The sequence below is a fragment of the Ciona intestinalis genome, chromosome 11, assembly GCF_000224145.3.
Source record: "Ciona intestinalis chromosome 11, KH, whole genome shotgun sequence".
NCBI classification, from domain to species: domain Eukaryota; kingdom Metazoa; phylum Chordata; class Ascidiacea; order Phlebobranchia; family Cionidae; genus Ciona; species Ciona intestinalis.
The window spans coordinates 1,162,881-1,179,639 of record NC_020176.2 but is presented as its reverse complement, the minus strand read 5'-3'; the positions used below and the strand labels follow the sequence as shown (position 1 = coordinate 1,179,639).

Genomic DNA, 16,759 nt, shown 5'->3' with positions numbered 1-16,759 from the left:
GTCATTACATCGTTCAAAATTATCACGATCAACTATTTTCTGAGATTTCACAAATTCAAAGACATCCATAAAGCTTGTATGCAGACGTGTGCAGTTGCAAATATATATACTATAGTTGCACTATCAGAACATATGTCCATGAACATTTTTTGTAAATATTTATTTAAAAAGAGTTTAGATGTTAACCAAAAGTTAATAGCCGGCATTTGTTAAACCCGCCCAAGGCGTTTATTATGGGACACAGAAAAGGATAAACGGGTTTTTCGTCAAAGCTGCAAAACAGCAGCTACTGCAGAACTGTATGTGTATTGGTCGAGGTTCGGATTTTGTATATATTTGTTAATCGCCCAAAAATGTCATTACATCGTTCGTTCAAGTGAAAAGTTGACAAATGGAACCACCTATATAAGGACAACAATATTGCATGCGTTGCCTGCGTGTCTTTATAACAAGCATCCCCAGTTTACAGGTATCCATCTACTAATCCCTCAGTAAAAAAGAATTATATTGCAACAGTAAGGTCTTGTAACTTAATGTGGTGTTTTTATAAAACAAATTTTCAATAAATACGCCGTTATATAGTTGTGCTAAAGATTATAATACTACCTTTCACAATCTTCAATATATCAATAACTAAAGACCCTTTATTACGAGAAGCAACCTAATTTATATTATATGGTAAACTCGAATGACAAAGTGAAATTCATATTTAAACATTTATTTTGGGGAAGCGCAGTTTACCATTCAAACTGCTAAATCCGGACATTTTGGTAAAATGCTCAACGATCGACATTGAGGTCATAAGAGTAGATGTGCTTCGCCCTCGGGATACGATTTAGAGAGCAAACCCCACGTCACAGAAAGAAGGATCCACAGAGATATAAGGAAATGTTTGAGGGAAACAAATTATTACAGGCAACTATTGCAGAACAGCATGGCGGCCAACAGCATGAGGTTGTTTATTGTTGTAGCCTTTTGCTGGCTTCACAGCGTAACAGCGGTGGTAGCAGACAGCCACCAGCAGGAAGAAATGATATGCTACCAGGTACAAGATACCGGAGAATCGGGGCAGAGTAATAACTATGCTATGTCTGAGATGAATAATGAGGGTGGTGAGAATACGGATACCAGTAGCAATTATAATAACAACATACAGAATTCTGGTAATGACATGAATGCAATGATGCAATCGATGCAAGCAATGTTGTATAGATACGGCAACGGTGGTCAGGGTTACATGGAAATGGGCAACTCAGCTAGCCAGGGCTACAGTAGAAGATGGGGCATGAATAACATGGAAGCAATGATGCAAATGGTTGGTTCAATGATGGGGCAAAATATGCCGCAGTATAGGACACAAGGTACGTCGGAAGGACGGTATAGACCAACAGGACGTCAGGCGCAAAATAAAACCAAAGGACGAGGAGAAGAGAGCGCGGGAGGCATGAAGGCGGGTTATGTGAAAGGATCAAACGCCGGCATGAACAACGTTTTACAAATAATGCAAATGATGAAAGGGATGCTTGGTAGAAACATGGGACAAGGAATGGGTGGTATGGGACAAGGAATGAGGGGTATGGGATCTGAAATGGGCCGGATGGGATCTGAAATGGGCGACGGAGGAGAGGAAAGCACAACATGGAAGAATCGATGCAAGGTGAAACAGAAGGAATGAATATGAGGGATCCTAACGACAAAGGAGGTGAACCAAAGGCCTACATGGGTGGACAAAAGGTACCAACAAATATGAGTGCTCCTCCCAATAGAACCGGTTACACAGGTGGACCAACAGCTTACATGCGAAGGGATCCTAACGACAAAGGAGGTGAACCGAAGGCCTACATGGGTGGACAAAAGGTACCAACAAATATGAGTGCTCCTTCCAATAGAGCCGGTTACAAAGGTGGACCAAAAGCCTACATGCAAATGAGAAGACGTCCCTATTATAGGGGTGGACCAAAAGCCTTTATGCCGAAGGGTGCACGGTCTTACTACAAAGGTGGACAGAAAGCTTACATGCGTCAACCATACAGAAGAAATCACTATGGTAGTTATAGACAGATGCCGATGCAAAACAACCTAATGGAAATGATGCAAATGATAATGATGATGAAAATGATGAACAGCATGGGACCAGGAATGAGGGATATGGGACCAGAAATGGGCGGTATGGGACCAGGAATGGGCGGTATGGGACCAGGAATAAGGGGTATGGGACCAGAAATGGGCGGTATGGGACCAGGAATGGGCGGTATGGGACCTGGAATGGGCGACGAAGGAGATGACAGCACAAGTATGGAAGAATCGATGCAAGGTGAAACAGAAGGAATGAATATGAGGGATCCTAACGACAAAGGAGGTGAACCGAAGGCCTACATGGGTGGACAAAAGGTTCCAATAAATATGAGTGCTCCTTCCAATAGAACCGGTTACACAGGTGGACCAACAACTGACATGCGAAGGGATCCTAACGACAAAGGAGGTGAACCGAAGGCCTACATGGGTGGACAAAAGGTACCAACAAATATGAGTGCTCCTTCCAATAGAACCGGTTACACAGGTGGACCAACAACTTACATGCGAATGGATCCTAACGACAAAGGAGGTGAACCGAAGGCCTACATGGGTGGACAAAAGGTACCAACAAATATGAGTGCTCCTTCCAACAGAGCCGGTTACAAAGGTGGACCAAAAGCCTACATGCAAATGAGAAGACGTCCCTATTATAAGGGTGGACCAAAAGCCTACATGCAGAAGGGTGCACGATCTTACTACAAAGGTGGACAGAAAGCCTACATGCGTCAACCATACAGAAGAAATCACTATGGTAGTTATAGACAGATGCCGATGCAAAACAACCTAATGGAAATGATGCAAATGATAATGATGATGAAAATGATGAACAGCATGGGACCAGGAATGAGCAATATGGGACCAGGAATGGGCAATATGGGACCAGGAATGAGGGGTATGGGACCAGAAATGGGCGGTATGGGACCTGGAATGGGCGACGAAGGAGATGACAGCACAAGTATGGAAGAATCGATGCAAGGTGAAACAGAAGGAATGAATATGAGGGATCCTAACGACAAAGGAGGTGAACCGAAGGCCTACATGGGTGGACAAAAGGTTCCAATAAATATGAGTGCTCCTTCCAATAGAACCGGTTACACAGTTGGACCAACAGCTGACATGCGAAGGGATCCTAACGACAAAGGAGGTGAACCGAAAGCCTACATGGGTGGACAAAAGGTACCAACAAATATGAGTGCTCCTTCCAATAGAACCGGTTACACAGGTGGACCAACAGCTTACATGCGAAGGGATCCTAACGACAAAGGAGGTGAACCGAAGGCCTACATGGGTGGACAAAAGGTACCAACAAATATGAGTGCTCCTTCCAATAGAGCCGGTTACAAAGGTGGACCAAAAGCCTACATGCAAATGAGAAGACGTCCGCCCTATTATAAGGGTGGACCAAAAGCCTACATGCAGAAGGGTGCACGATCTTACTACAAAGGTGGACAGAAAGCCTACATGCGTCAACCATACAGAAGAAATCGCTATGGTAGTTATAGACAGATGCCGATGCAAAACAACCTAATGGAAATGATGCAAATGATAATGATGATGAAAATGATGAACAGCATGGGACCAGGAATGAGCAGTATGGGACCAGGAATGGGCGGTATGGGACCAGGAATGAGCGGTATGGGACCAGGAATGAGCGGTATGGGACCAGGAATGAGCGGTATGGGACCAGGAATGGGCGGTATGGGACCAGGAATGGGCGGTATGGGACCAGGAATGGGTAGTATGGTACAAAAAATGGGCGGAATGGGCTATTCTAGTATGACTGGTATGATGAATAGTAAAGGACAAGGGGGATATAGTTCTAACAGATCCCAGATGAGACTACAATGTCGACCCGCCACAAGAAGCAATCCACTTATCACGCCTACGACACCACTTACCATCACCCCTACTACATCACCCACAACCCCTACTACACCACCCACCACAGTAACCTCCACACAAACCCCAATTCAAGCCCGAGCGCAATTCCCAGAGGCCGATAAGAAGATGGCTGATGACGATTTTAAGTTTAAAGTGAAGAGGATAATCAAAGAGGAACTATCCAAAGTATTAAAAGGTGACTAAGTCTACTTTTTGCATACTTTTTTACTGGATAGCAATTAAAAATGAATAAGTATTTGATTATATTCCTAAATGCTTTTTACCCTGTTCAGATTGTTTATGCTTGCTTTCTGTGTACAGATATGATGACAGCAATGAACGAAAGTGACCGAATGATCGGACAAGTTTTTGCGCAAGGCGTTCTTTCTGCTATCAGCAATTTCGTTGTTGAAAACGTTACTACTCCATCAGGTATTCGAGGCATTACTTTGTGACGGTTTATACTAAATTTTTCAAAATCAATCTACAAGGTTTATGAGTACACTGTTTTCAATTTGCAACTAAAGAAAAATCTATAAGCTACATACGTGCTGGCAACTCGTAAACAGTCACTTTTAGCAAATGATATTAAAATATCCTGATCATGTTTTAAATAATTGACCATGGTCTGCAGGAGTCGTATGAATACGATCTTTTCTTTGTTTACTGTCAAATGGGACGAGAAAATATAATGAATAGGTGTCTCCTCCCCCCCCACCCTACTTTAATTTTTATTTTTAACAGCTGCAGAACCTATTGCTGATATGGTCGATCCCTGCTCAAGCAATCCTTGTGGCGCGAACGCTCGTTGCCTTTCGCATAGGAGTGGAGGATTTACCTGCGAATGTAGTCCGGGTTACATACGCACTGGTCAAACTTGCACTCATGGTGGGCAATTTACAAAGAACTTGTTTGTGGTTAAAGTAATATAAAATTATGGTCCCTGTTAAAGTATAAACGTGTTAACGCGGCCCAACTTTTTCTATTTATAAGAACGTTTTTGTCGCATCACCGTTATCATGCGTATACCTTTCACCCCTGAGGCCCGGTCGCGCGCTCAAAAAGGACCTTCAAGGTATCTAAACTCCCACATCAACATAAATGCGTGATATGCCGAATCTGGAAAAATACCCATATGTGATTATGTAAATAGCACAGCGCACGGTTGCAAAATTAACAGTGATTTTCTTCTAGAGTGCGGTATAGCGGCGCGTGTATCGATAAGATATTTCTGTGACCATTTATATAAGCAGGATGTTAAAAATAACGTTATAGTTTAAATAAATACTTCTTAATTTGGGCCATCATGTCATGAACTTCTATCTAAAGCGCAAATACAACTCTTGCGTTTTGCTAACTATTTCGAGATTTCAGCTTATAAGTTATAATTATAATTTTAACCTGCATGTTCCAAAATGTCAGTTTGTTTCAGGACTATTTATGTTTCAGCTTGTAACAATTCCCCCTACCCCGCACTTGCTTTGAACGATCGCTGCTTAACTTTCCATACGTCTGATTCTTCTACTGCGATGACGTATGTTGCGGCGAAAGCCATGTGCGAGGCACGCGGGGGAAGCATGCTCACTGTCAAGAACGTCATCGAATGGGTAAACGTCACTCATTGGTTGATTCGAATTCGACTTCATAACTTTAGGTAAGTTTGGTGTTAATTGACTGCGGCCTATAAGGTTGGGGTAAGATGGTTCATTATTTGTATTCTACTTTATCGTCCACTTCACTAACAAAGTATAATTACTAACTGTGTCATATAATACGTTGGGGTAAGATGACTCATTTTAATTTTATTTTATCGTCCCATTTTCTTTTACAAAGAATATTTACAGAAATATATAACCGTATCCCACCACGACTATAAAATAGTGCTGTCAATTGGTAAACTATGATAAATACATATATGTATGTATGTCTGAATAAGGATTTTTCAGTTTTTTTGTCAATTCAGTACTATTTAATTAAGAAGTACGGTTCATTTGTAAGAATATAATTTATAAACTTAAATGAGTTTTAAATTTTAGACTAATTATTGGCCAGGAAATATTATTTTAACAAAACTACAATTTTTCTGTCTAATATAAACTAAAAACGTGTTTCCATACATCTCTTTATAGCCATGCGCATTTCGAGGGTCCCTGGCTGGGAACAACTAGACAACCGAACAACAGCAACTTATGGAAGTACGAAGGCATGGCTGTGGGAGAAGGCTACACGTTTTGGAGTGTTGGCGAACCAATGCCGCCATCTAGCGGAAAGCATTGTGCCAATATTAATGCTAACAACGGCAAGGCGTATAGTCAGATGTGCGGCCGACGTATTACTTCGTGCATCTGCCAATATAACACACCTTTAAATATAATGAAGTAATTGTCCTCTTACGAACTTCCCTGACTTTAAAATGCCTTTTTTTCTTTATCTCTGAAAGCATCAAAATAAAATTGTAATTAATGAAAAACTTTGTTACTTAAGGTAAAAGCATTTTTAGCTTCTGGTATCTTTACACAGTGGTCAGCGCGCCTACCGGTATACTTCAATGAATAGGGGTTTAGGACTGAATGCTGCTAGCGGACATATGTGTCCTTGGACAAGGCTCCAAACTACAAACCCTGCTAAGTCTCGCCCTATGACAGAGGAAACAAACTTTTCTCCATTGAGATCAAACATCAAACGCCAAAACAATTCTCTTGCACATAAAAATAGTTAACTTAATTTATTTGCCTCAAAACTTTTCATTTTTATTAACAACGTCAAGCTCTTGTTACAATTCAACTGAACTAGATTGGATTTGACTTTTTTCTATATATGTAACTTTCAAACTTTGTGAGTATCTGGTGTATACCTCCTTTACACGACTGCCCATTTAGGCAACAAACACAATTCGAGATAGATTAAATTGGCGATGGCCTTATGTTGGTGGACGTGCAAACATTGGTAGCATGGTAAGTGAATGAATGCAACTTGTCTTATCTTCGTGTGGCATACATCCAATTATGTATTTATTCCGTTACAGGTTTATAAGCTAATACAAGCACTCTGCGCTAACCTATACCTTGTTATAGCTTAGCATGCAACGGAACAACAACGCTAATTTCACTTTATAATACTGAATATGTTTATTAACATGATGTTGAAATAGCGATTTATTCTTTGGTTATTATATTACAGCAGTATTTTGAATGCCGAACATTCCCCCAATAAAGCATCTTTCAGAAAAATCTTCTCTGTGGTTTAACTGCGTGATATAAAATAAATGCAATATTATATGCATTGCATCAATTTTTAGAAATGGATCAAACATAAAAATGTTATATATAAAATAAAAGCATAACTAAATTTTAAGAGTGAACTAGACAAGAAACTACAACAAACAGTCTGGATTAAAATAACATTCGCTGTATTTAACAGCAACAAAACATTAAACTATTCTATGTTCAAGTTCTTTACTAATATACTATAGATATATGCGTTCTGTTTAATACATGCTAACGTGGAACTTTAACTAAATGATTGTAACTTGCTTTATCTTCGCGTGCTGGCCGCGAACGACAGACGTTTATATTAGGACAGAAGTTTTCCTTTATAAATCTCGTGCCCGCTTATGAGTTAACTTTGTGGGTGATTGTTTTTCTTTATAGTTGACAATTTAAAAATCCCATCAGGGACAACTGGGTACTGGGTTAGAGATGAATTTGTTCGTTCGCATTCTTTCGTGCGTTGCTAATAATTTTTACACGACGATATTCGAAATCGCTGGGTTGGACAAATTATATCTATGTTCACAATGGTGGCAGCATCGAGCTATATAATGAAGGTATTAGTGTAAAGTTCCAAACCCAATTGGTTTGGACCTATGTATATAGAGGGCGGACACGAGATGTATGAAACAGAAAAATCGTGTTATAGCTGTCATTGTTAGCCTATATAGTATAGCCAATAATAAATCAATAGATAAATTAGGATGCGTTATTCTTTATTTCAAAGTGTGTCGCCGTGGCACAGTGGTTACGGTGCGCTTTCTTCTAACCTGAAGGTTATATATTCAAGACTCGTTGCTGCTACCATTATAGGCGTATATGTCTTTAAAGGATTTGAAAAAAAACATTCGTGTTATAGCGACTGCTGTCGTTTTCCAAGCACGCGAAAATAAACCAAAGTACATAAATAAATGCGATGTATATTCACCTTCTGTATAATCCGTATTTTACAGGTTGATTATATTGGTAGTTGTTGCGATAGCGATATCCCCCACTACGAGGGTGGTTGTAATACCCACGGTAGTAAGAGGGTCGCCTATATGATGGTTGGTAGGTGTTCATATATCTCGGAGCACTGCGGTAACTTGGGCTGTTCCGATAACCCGTGTAGGAAGTTGGTCTGTACTGATTGTAATTCATACGACATCCCCAATTCCCTGGAAATATGGGAATATACGAGATATTCAAAGTTTATTTTACAGGGAATAAATCACGTTTACATGTAAGGTTTACATGTAATATATAGCATAGGGTGGGGGTAAGTTAGGATATGTATTTTTCTCGTCCCATTTGGTTATTTTAAAAGGGCGATGTTTATTTAAAAAAAAACACGATTAGAAAGTATGGGATATTAGTGCTAACAGTATTCCATCTTACCCCCAAAGTACTATAACATGATATAGACCAAAACCGAAACTCAAGAACATTAGAAACCTGCATAGCATCGACGAGGTGAAGGCTGGAATTGGTGGTAAGGCCATCTACGTCGACACATGCGACCATGGCAATACGACGGCCATTTTTGTCCCCCACACGACACACAAGGGCTCCAGCCGGGGTTTACTCGAATCGGCGTCGGACGCGGACGATGTGTAACTGGTAGTACAATAGCGGAAGGTGGTTCTGTCGGCTCTGGTTCTATTAGGAAACGGTAAATGTTTCAACAAAAAGGCTTTTCGTATAGTAACACTACTTTTTTATTAGGGTCTGCATGGTGTACTATGAAATACGCAACAGACAAAAGTCAAAGCAAATTGTATAATATTATAGAGATATGTATTTTGCCTCAATGACATCGTCAGTCTTTTATTCCAACGGAATCCTGACTGTGTTTTTACACAAGAATCGTCCTGCCATACGAGCACCAGAGCAGAATTAGAAGCACGGAATTTATTATAGTTACATTTTTCCGTGGATTTTTATTTAATTCGAAGAATGTGTGTACCTGTGCAAGCCTCGTCAGCGCTTCTTCTCACGTAGCCAGCAGCACAAGATTCACAAGATTTTCCTCTGTACTCTCCTTTACAAACGCACTGACCAGTAGCCTGTGTATGACGTAACTCGTTATATATAACCGCAACATTTTTGCAAACAGGCACGCCGCCTTTACTCTGACACTAAGCTGGCGTCAAGTGTTGTATTCGTCAAGCTAATCTGTTAATGGTGGTCACGGCAGCAGCTAGCCCTTTAATTAACAACGCATTACCACATAAGGCTAATGAGACTCTTAAAATGTTTACGTCTTGGAATACTTGGCCAAACTACAATCATATATCATTATATATAGTTAACTAAAATCATACATTATTATACTTAAAATTCTTAAACAAACTATTTGCTTTCTATTAAGTTATAAAATTCAAATATTTGCCTTTGGGATCACATATGCGGATGTGAATATACAAAAATAATTCAGCAAGTTTTTAATGCTAATTCACGCATTATGCCCCGTAAATTTGCTGACTGTTTTCATTATTTTGAGTAAAATTACCTATTGTAAGCTTACCGCATCGCATGTGCTGTTCACCACAATTCCTATATTTTGACAGGCGCATTTCTGGCATGCCAGTTCGGAGCTCGACCGCCACGATCCAGCAACACAGGAATCACATGAAGTGCCTTCGAAGTTAGGAAGACAGGAGCATTCACCATCTGCACCACATCTACATTCACCATTGCTGTTGCACGTAGAAGAATCGGTTCCTGTGACGTCACACTCGCATCCTGCAAAATTAAGCCAGATTCAAAAGTTAAAACCGAGGCATGTCCATTCGGCCCCTTTAATTAATGCATGTCCGCTATGTCCACAATATTCACTATGTCTACTATGTCCACCATGTCCGCTATTTGCCCACAATATTCACAGTGTCCGCTATGTCCACTATCTCCGCTATGTCCGCTATGTCCACTATGTCCGCTATGTCCGCTATGTTCGCTATGTCCACTATATATAGTGTAGTGAATATTGTGGACATAGTGGACATGCACTAATTAAAGGGAACCATGCCTATTTATAATAAAATTTAAAAATGCCTCGGTGGCGGAAATCAAAAACATCAATATATAGAAAGTGAATGGTGTTTAGATTTCAAATTTGTGCTAAGCTATGATAAAAAACAACTGCTTACTTGTGCAAGAGTTGCTCAAAGCATCGCCAAAGAAGAAATCTTTGCATTGCTCGCACCTTGGACCCTGTGTGTTGTGCAAACATTTTAAGCATTTTCCTGTGTTTGGGTCGCAAGCATCCGGGTCTGAACGATCAATGTTTCCGTTGCAATTACACGGAACACATTGATCGTTATCGGAGAAGTGGCCAGCAATGCATCTAAAGGTGTAATCATAATGTTGTTTAAGCAAAAATGTTTTTTTTTTGTAAAGTGTTGTCTTAATGTTTTAACGGTATAGGGTCAAAAAGTGATAGAAAACGACTGGAAAACTATTATTTTTACAAGAAATTACAAGCGCCAACTATGTAATAACGAAACGGTTGCGAAAAATGCACCAATCGCTCACCTATTACAGCAAGCAACAGGCTATTATTTTGCAATCCGAAAACCAGCATTTTGCGTGTTTACCTTTCGCAGTGGTCGCCAGTTCGCATTCCATCACATGATGTACAAACTCCGGTGACTTGATCGCAAGAGACAGAGTGGCCTCCGCACTCGCATGGTCTGCACTCAGGGAAACCATAAAAACCTTCTACGCAGCGATCACAGGCACGACCGGTGACGTCAGGCCGGCAAAGACACTGTCCGGTTGTGACGTCACAATCTATTAAAGGATCTATCGTTCCCAACGGATTGCACTTACAAGCTGTAAGGAAAATTTATGTCGGCTTTTGGTTTGATCAGTTGCATTAATTAGGTTACTCAAAAGTTGTAAAAGTTTGGGCTGCTGGTGAAATTTGTTGTTGCAAAAACAAACAAAACAACAGCTTTCGTTTAATCTGTTGGTTTAGTAACGTAATCGCTCATTATAAAAACACGATACCTGTGGAAATTTTTGATTATGTGCGATCGGTAAACCGATACATCACAGTTCAACAGCCAGACACTTGGTAAACATGACTCACGGCGTAACGAACCCACCGTGAGGCGTTTTATACAAAATCGCCGCGCCAGGACAACCGTGTCGGCGGTTCCAGTGATAAAACGGAAATGAGCGAATTAGCTCTACGTGACTTGCTGTCGCCGCTGGCTAGTCCTTAGATTGACCCAAAGTTAGTATAGACCAAGTTAGGAAACGGCGCTCGTGTCCGCCATTACGGAGCCCACAGAGCGTGAATCGCCTATACAAATGCATGGTCGGCATGTGTTTATTTAGTTCTTGTAAGCGATACTAAGCTAGAAAACACGTATAGCGGTTGTTTTAACATTAAAAATATAATTTCTAATATAAATCTTGTTATACAATATAAAATCTAGGAATTAATGTGAAGTAAATTAATATTTTGACTGGTTTTCGGCGTAAAGTGTGGTTTAACAGGATACTTTACGTTGGCGATTAAGACTAGCATCAATCAGCTTAGTTTACATAATAGTATATGATCATACCTACGAATCTACAGAGCCATTCTTTACTACATTTATAATCCAACATGAGTGGACATGCAGCTCCAAACTGCTTAAGTACTAGCAGATAAGGTGTTCGCGTTTTCCGATTTCATAAAGACCCGTAACGCAAAAAAGGTAGCTTACTGATTCAAGCAGAGGACCAAAAGTAGTAACTTAGTATTGTTTTCCTCAATGTCACTTCGATATTAGGCAAATTTTACACAGATACCTTAAGTTTCGTTGCCGGGTATACGTGTTAAGTTTGTGAGCCAAAAAGTAAAATCACGGCAATTTACATGCAAAACTGCAGCTAGATACACCAGTTTATGGTAATGTTATGCGTTTGTATTTATGGTAATGTTATTTTTGTTTGTATTTTTATATTTTAAACATGTTCTTTTATGTTTTTGGTTAGTAAACCTGATATTTTCTGTTTTTTTACTCTTTAATCGATTGAGTGTTCAATAAAAGTTGATTATTTTTGTGAGATTTATTATTGTGATAAGATATAACATTAGTAGATAACCATTTTTACGCGCAGATGTGCTTAGTTTTTAAAAAATCGCAATATTTAAACGAAAAACAGCACCCAGCAATGATAAAATGCTATGCCGTGGGCTCCGTAATGGTGGCGACTATGACGTCATAGACGCGAGACAATGGATAACAAGACTCGTTGTTTTACAATCCGTTTCCTAACTTGGTCTATACTAACTTTGGATTGACCCGCACGTCAAAGGCAACAATAGGTTATAGTGTTGTTGATACAGTAGATTTATAGTTTCTTGCGACTTCGGATCAGTTTTGTCGCAAAGTTAAAGGTACCGTTTTATTGCAGTAGGACTCAACGCGGACCTTGTCGGTAACTTGAAAGAAATCTCGCCAAGCTATTTGTAAAATTGCTCGATCTTAATCTTCGTAACGCCGTTGCTTTGCCTAATCATTGGTTCGCGAGGTATGATATCCTTTTACTGAAATCTGCGCCGCTTTGAAAATTACAGCTCTTATCACAGTCCAAACAGCCCGCAGGAGAAAAGCGTGGCGAGCCTTAACCGCGCATTGAACGTAATTGCTTATGTCCAAACCTTGGCATCCGGAGTCTCCTAGGCCGTAGGTGGCATTCGCACAAGCGTCACATCTTCTGCCCACAACATTGGTTTTACAAGTGCACTCGCCCGAGCATGGATTACAATCCTCAGTAATGCTTCCCTCCAAATCACAATCGCAAGCTGTAACATAACACATATATTACTGTGGTGTGAGGTAGGTTCCGTTGGCACCTAAACCTTACATTTTCTGATCTTGTTTTAAACAATTAACAACGCTCTTTTAGAGTCGCGGGGCCGGATTTATATAACTTTGTAAATAACTTATCTTAACAGTAAACCAAGAAACGTTAAAACACACTGTGGAGAAAATCATATGAAAAAAATATCGGTTTATATGCTGTGGCTGTTAAACCCAATATAGAAAGAGCTCCCATATAGTTTTAAATATTCATTAACACAACACCTGTTGCAAGTTGAAATTGAAGACTGTTTACGATCGAATCGAGGTCTTCGAAATTTTCAAGTTCAAATTCTCGGTTTTCATGATGGTGTGTTATAAGCTGTAGCTCACTGGAGTCAAAATCACCCACACCGACAGCGTATATGATAACCCCTCTGTCCCTTTCTGCGTGTTGAATGACATCCGGCAAGTATCTATTTTAATCATGAAAGACAAATGTAAAATATTAATTTAATAACTTGACATTTGTTAAGTCAGCTTACTTAACAAGTAATTCGACGGTTTAATTGTCGCCGAATTTAAAACGTCACTAAAGGCGGATTAACACATTATTCAATGCTGTATAAAGATCAGAGTAATGTATCGCTGCAATATTAGTATTTCGTCTTATCTATTGTGTAAATGGAACATTTATTATAAAACTGATCATTTATCATAAAATCGACCATTTTTTACCAAACTGAATATTATCACAAAACCGAACATCCATCGGAATTTAGCAAAAAGTAAATTGCCACACGGCCTACTATATAGAGATATCTCTGGTAGGCCGTGATTGCCAACTTGAAACTCAGACCAGACAAGATTTTATTTACCCTGATAACGTAATGTTGTTTGCATATCATACCATATAGAGTACATAGACGGATGAGTTTAAACTGTCTCTTTTTCCCAACCTTAGTGAATAATTTGTCACCTTCGGTTATTTAAATTCCAGATATGCATATAAAACGTGATAGAATGTGGTTTCGAGCAAAAAGTGAGAAAACTTGAAAGAAAAAACCTCAACATTGGAAAGACAAGCATCCAATTAAAGTTTCATTTTACATTTCAGGATTCTGCCATGAGTTACATGAAAGGAGTTGATTGTGGATTTAACTGGAACATTTAAAAGCGCGGTGTATATAAACCTCAACCTATATTGGGTGGTCCTGTATATTGGAATGTTTTAATCAGAACGATGTCAATTCTCTGGTTTCTTTTTATGATACAAATATTTCTTATAATTCTGAGCGACGATAGTTTCGTACTTTCAAATTGACTTAAAACAGTTTAAAGTAATTACCCACAAAGTTACATACGGGGTAACCGTATTAAGCAGGGCCGAGGTGTCGTTAGAAAACCCCAGTGTTATATAACGACTGCCGTTATAGTGTCTTGATTCAGTGTTAATTTTTTCAAATTATTAAAATGAAACTTACGATGAATCTGTTGCTTTTCCATCTGTTAAAAGAATCAACGCTCGTTTAGCGTCGGGGTATCGGTTCTTGGGTCCCAGGAAATCAAATTCAAGTGTCTTGTTTATTGCGTGGGCGGTGTAAGTCTTGAATCCTTGGTACTGCATACGGTGTATGTTAATTTATATTTTCACCTTACTAGTGCTGTGGGGTAAAATGGGACAGTTCAGCAAATAATATCCAAATATTCTGATCGTGTTTTAAACAGTTAACAACGGCCTATGGGAGTCGTGAAGATACCGTATTATAATTCTTTGAATGTTCCTTGTTTACTACCAAAAAAGGGAAAATAAAATAAAAAGGTGTCCAATCCTCCCCCACCCTACTATATATATGTAGTAAAAAAATACTGCAACTAAACTCAGTGCTGTACTATATACCTACAATAAAGTTTAAAAGTTGTTTATTGGAAAATGGATATGCATAGATGCTCTTCATTTACAATAAAAAGTATTGTTACCTTGATTCTATCCACAGCTCTGTCAAAATCGTCCTTATTCATATGCTCACCAAGCTCGATTTCAGTTTTGATATACCTTTGATTATTGAGCGGTCTATTGTGGTACCAATGAGAGTACTGAACCTGTAAGTGGTAAACAAATAGCATGACCATATGGGTGCATTATATGAATACATGCAAAATAATCGCTCACAGCAAAGTTACACATATGTGGTAACTTGTAAGTGGGCACGATATGAAACAGAACACCCGCGCGTTATAACAACCGTCGTTGCACGGCCAGCACGCGAGTATATAAATACGTTCCATTTATTTTTTTCACTCATGAAGATATATGTTCTCATGTCTTTACAAAAAATCACTAATATCGTAGCCAACTGAGGCGTATTAATACTTACTACTCCAATTTGTATGTGTCCGTGACCAATGTGCATTCCTGCAGCCAGCTGCTTCACCCATTCCTTTACGATATTGAAATTTGAAAGTTTAACCGAATGCGATCCGTCAAGTAAGATAATCAAGTCAATATCGAGAAGACATTCTGTTTCAAGTGAAATATTAATTTTCAGGGAAGCAGACAGTTTTAAAATACTTCAATATTGTTTTCTTCGTATTACAAGAACTGATTTATAAGATCCCAGCCTCCGGAGCTATTAATTCCAAAAAGGGGAGAACATGCAAATGTAAATTACAATGCTGTATAGGATTAAAGTGTTTTGCGAATACAGGCACAGTGTTTAAGGAAACTAAAAATATTGGTTTAACTTCCGGAATGGCGTACGGATGAACTCTCGACTGAAATGCAGCGATTTAATAATTATATGTTTTAATATGTAATGAAGATAGCCGTCTGCGTGATTAGACAATCTATTATGACCGCAGGCAATGATTTTCCAGTTTATTGGATGGTAGGACAATAATTGTACCGTCTAGACTGGTATAATAATGAATGCCTTGGGACGTTAGCGGAAGTGCCAGTAATTCTTAGACGCTGTACTCAAAATGTTTGAGGTTGATCGCTTGGTTTCGTACGGAAACCACAAATGAATCAACAATTAAATATTTCCCCTTTCGAATTGGATACTTTGTTGTTATATACAGGTGCGGAATGTGTTCCGGATATAGCCTTCATGGTTTAAAAGCTTTCTGAGATATAACCTTCAATTCGGTCTTTTCGTAATTGAATCACGAAAGGGCCAATGTTCTTAACATTTTTATCTTTTCTTGGATTTGCAAACCCACTTTTGCGGTTCTTAATAAGGCTTTAAGTACGTGAATTGGAGGGAATATCCAAAGTATATGTACTTTATTGAAACTTTATCTACGCTAATGTTTAATTAAAACAAATAGGATGCATAAAGTGAACGCTAAAGTACATAGCCTACCTTCGTGTTTCAAGTCTTCAAATATTTCTTGAGAAAATATACCCGAAACAACAACAGCTATAAAAATTACAAAATTGCGAAATAACATTTTGGTTATAAAACCCTTATATTAGGCTAAAGGTATAAAACGTTATTCTTAATAAAATGAGATATACGTCGCCTTTATAACCATGCATATAAAAATCTTAACATCTGTTGTGGTGGTTTAGTTTTCATTCCTCGAAAATGAAAAAAGGCGGTCGAATACCCTTGACGCTAATACACATCTGAGCGTTAACTTTAGCTTCTTCGTCTATAACAAGATACTCTGCTCCATCTGCTCTGCTGAAGTATCGAAACCAGGCTAATTTTCAACGACAGAAAAACGATTTTAAACCTTTTTCGCAAG

At 39.0% G+C, this 16,759-nt stretch overlaps 2 protein-coding genes across 7 annotated transcripts; one reads left to right on the top strand and one right to left on the bottom strand.

Moving 5' to 3' along the window:
* The first annotated feature begins 919 nt into the window (after positions 1 to 919).
* LOC100177719 (glutenin, high molecular weight subunit PW212) lies at positions 920 to 6,427 on the top strand. 6 transcript variants are annotated; one of them, XM_018814167.2, is made up of 7 exons: positions 920 to 1,576; positions 2,224 to 2,359; positions 2,483 to 4,153; positions 4,279 to 4,389; positions 4,702 to 4,845; positions 5,407 to 5,611; positions 6,087 to 6,427. In XM_018814167.2, exons 1-7 carry the CDS (start codon positions 935 to 937, stop codon positions 6,337 to 6,339), a joined length of 3,162 nt encoding a protein of 1,053 aa, XP_018669712.2. In that variant the 5' UTR covers positions 920 to 934; the 3' UTR covers positions 6,340 to 6,427. The 6 variants fall into 6 exon arrangements, with proteins under 6 accessions (XP_018669712.2, XP_026692684.1, XP_026692685.1 ...); XM_026836883.1 differs by having other exon boundaries at positions 2,224 to 2,380; positions 2,504 to 4,153; XM_026836884.1 differs by having other exon boundaries at positions 1,479 to 1,699; positions 1,823 to 4,153.
* Positions 6,428 to 7,062: 635 nt separating this feature from the next.
* Positions 7,063 to 16,505, bottom strand: LOC100175399 (matrilin-2-like). The gene is made up of 13 exons (XM_018814197.2): positions 16,372 to 16,505; positions 15,385 to 15,527; positions 14,987 to 15,109; positions 14,491 to 14,627; positions 13,292 to 13,482; positions 12,865 to 13,008; positions 10,802 to 11,039; positions 10,355 to 10,551; positions 9,733 to 9,950; positions 9,172 to 9,271; positions 8,661 to 8,864; positions 8,155 to 8,383; positions 7,063 to 7,204 (listed from the first exon to the last, which is right to left on the bottom strand). Exons 1-13 carry the CDS (start codon positions 16,457 to 16,459, stop codon positions 7,201 to 7,203), a joined length of 2,016 nt encoding a protein of 671 aa, XP_018669742.1. The 5' UTR covers positions 16,460 to 16,505; the 3' UTR covers positions 7,063 to 7,200.
* Between the last annotated feature and the right edge of the window lie 254 nt (positions 16,506 to 16,759).

Coding starts and splice junctions, on each gene's coding strand:
- LOC100177719 (XM_002124116.5), top strand. CDS start 1,639: ATGGAAGAATCGATGCAAGGTGAAACAGAAGGAATGAATATGAGGGAT. Junction 4,846..5,406: donor TGGTCAAACTTGCACTCATG/GTGGGCAATTTA, acceptor TTTATGTTTCAG/CTTGTAACAATTCCCCCTAC. Junction 5,612..6,086: donor ATTCGACTTCATAACTTTAG/GTAAGTTTGGTG, acceptor ATCTCTTTATAG/CCATGCGCATTTCGAGGGTC.
- LOC100175399 (XM_018814197.2), bottom strand. CDS start 16,459: ATGTTATTTCGCAATTTTGTAATTTTTATAGCTGTTGTTGTTTCGGGT. Junction 15,528..16,371: donor TGAAGACTTGAAACACGAAG/GTAGGCTATGTA, acceptor CACTTGAAACAG/AATGTCTTCTCGATATTGAC. Junction 9,272..9,732: donor TGAACAGCACATGCGATGCG/GTAAGCTTACAA, acceptor CGTCATACACAG/GCTACTGGTCAGTGCGTTTG.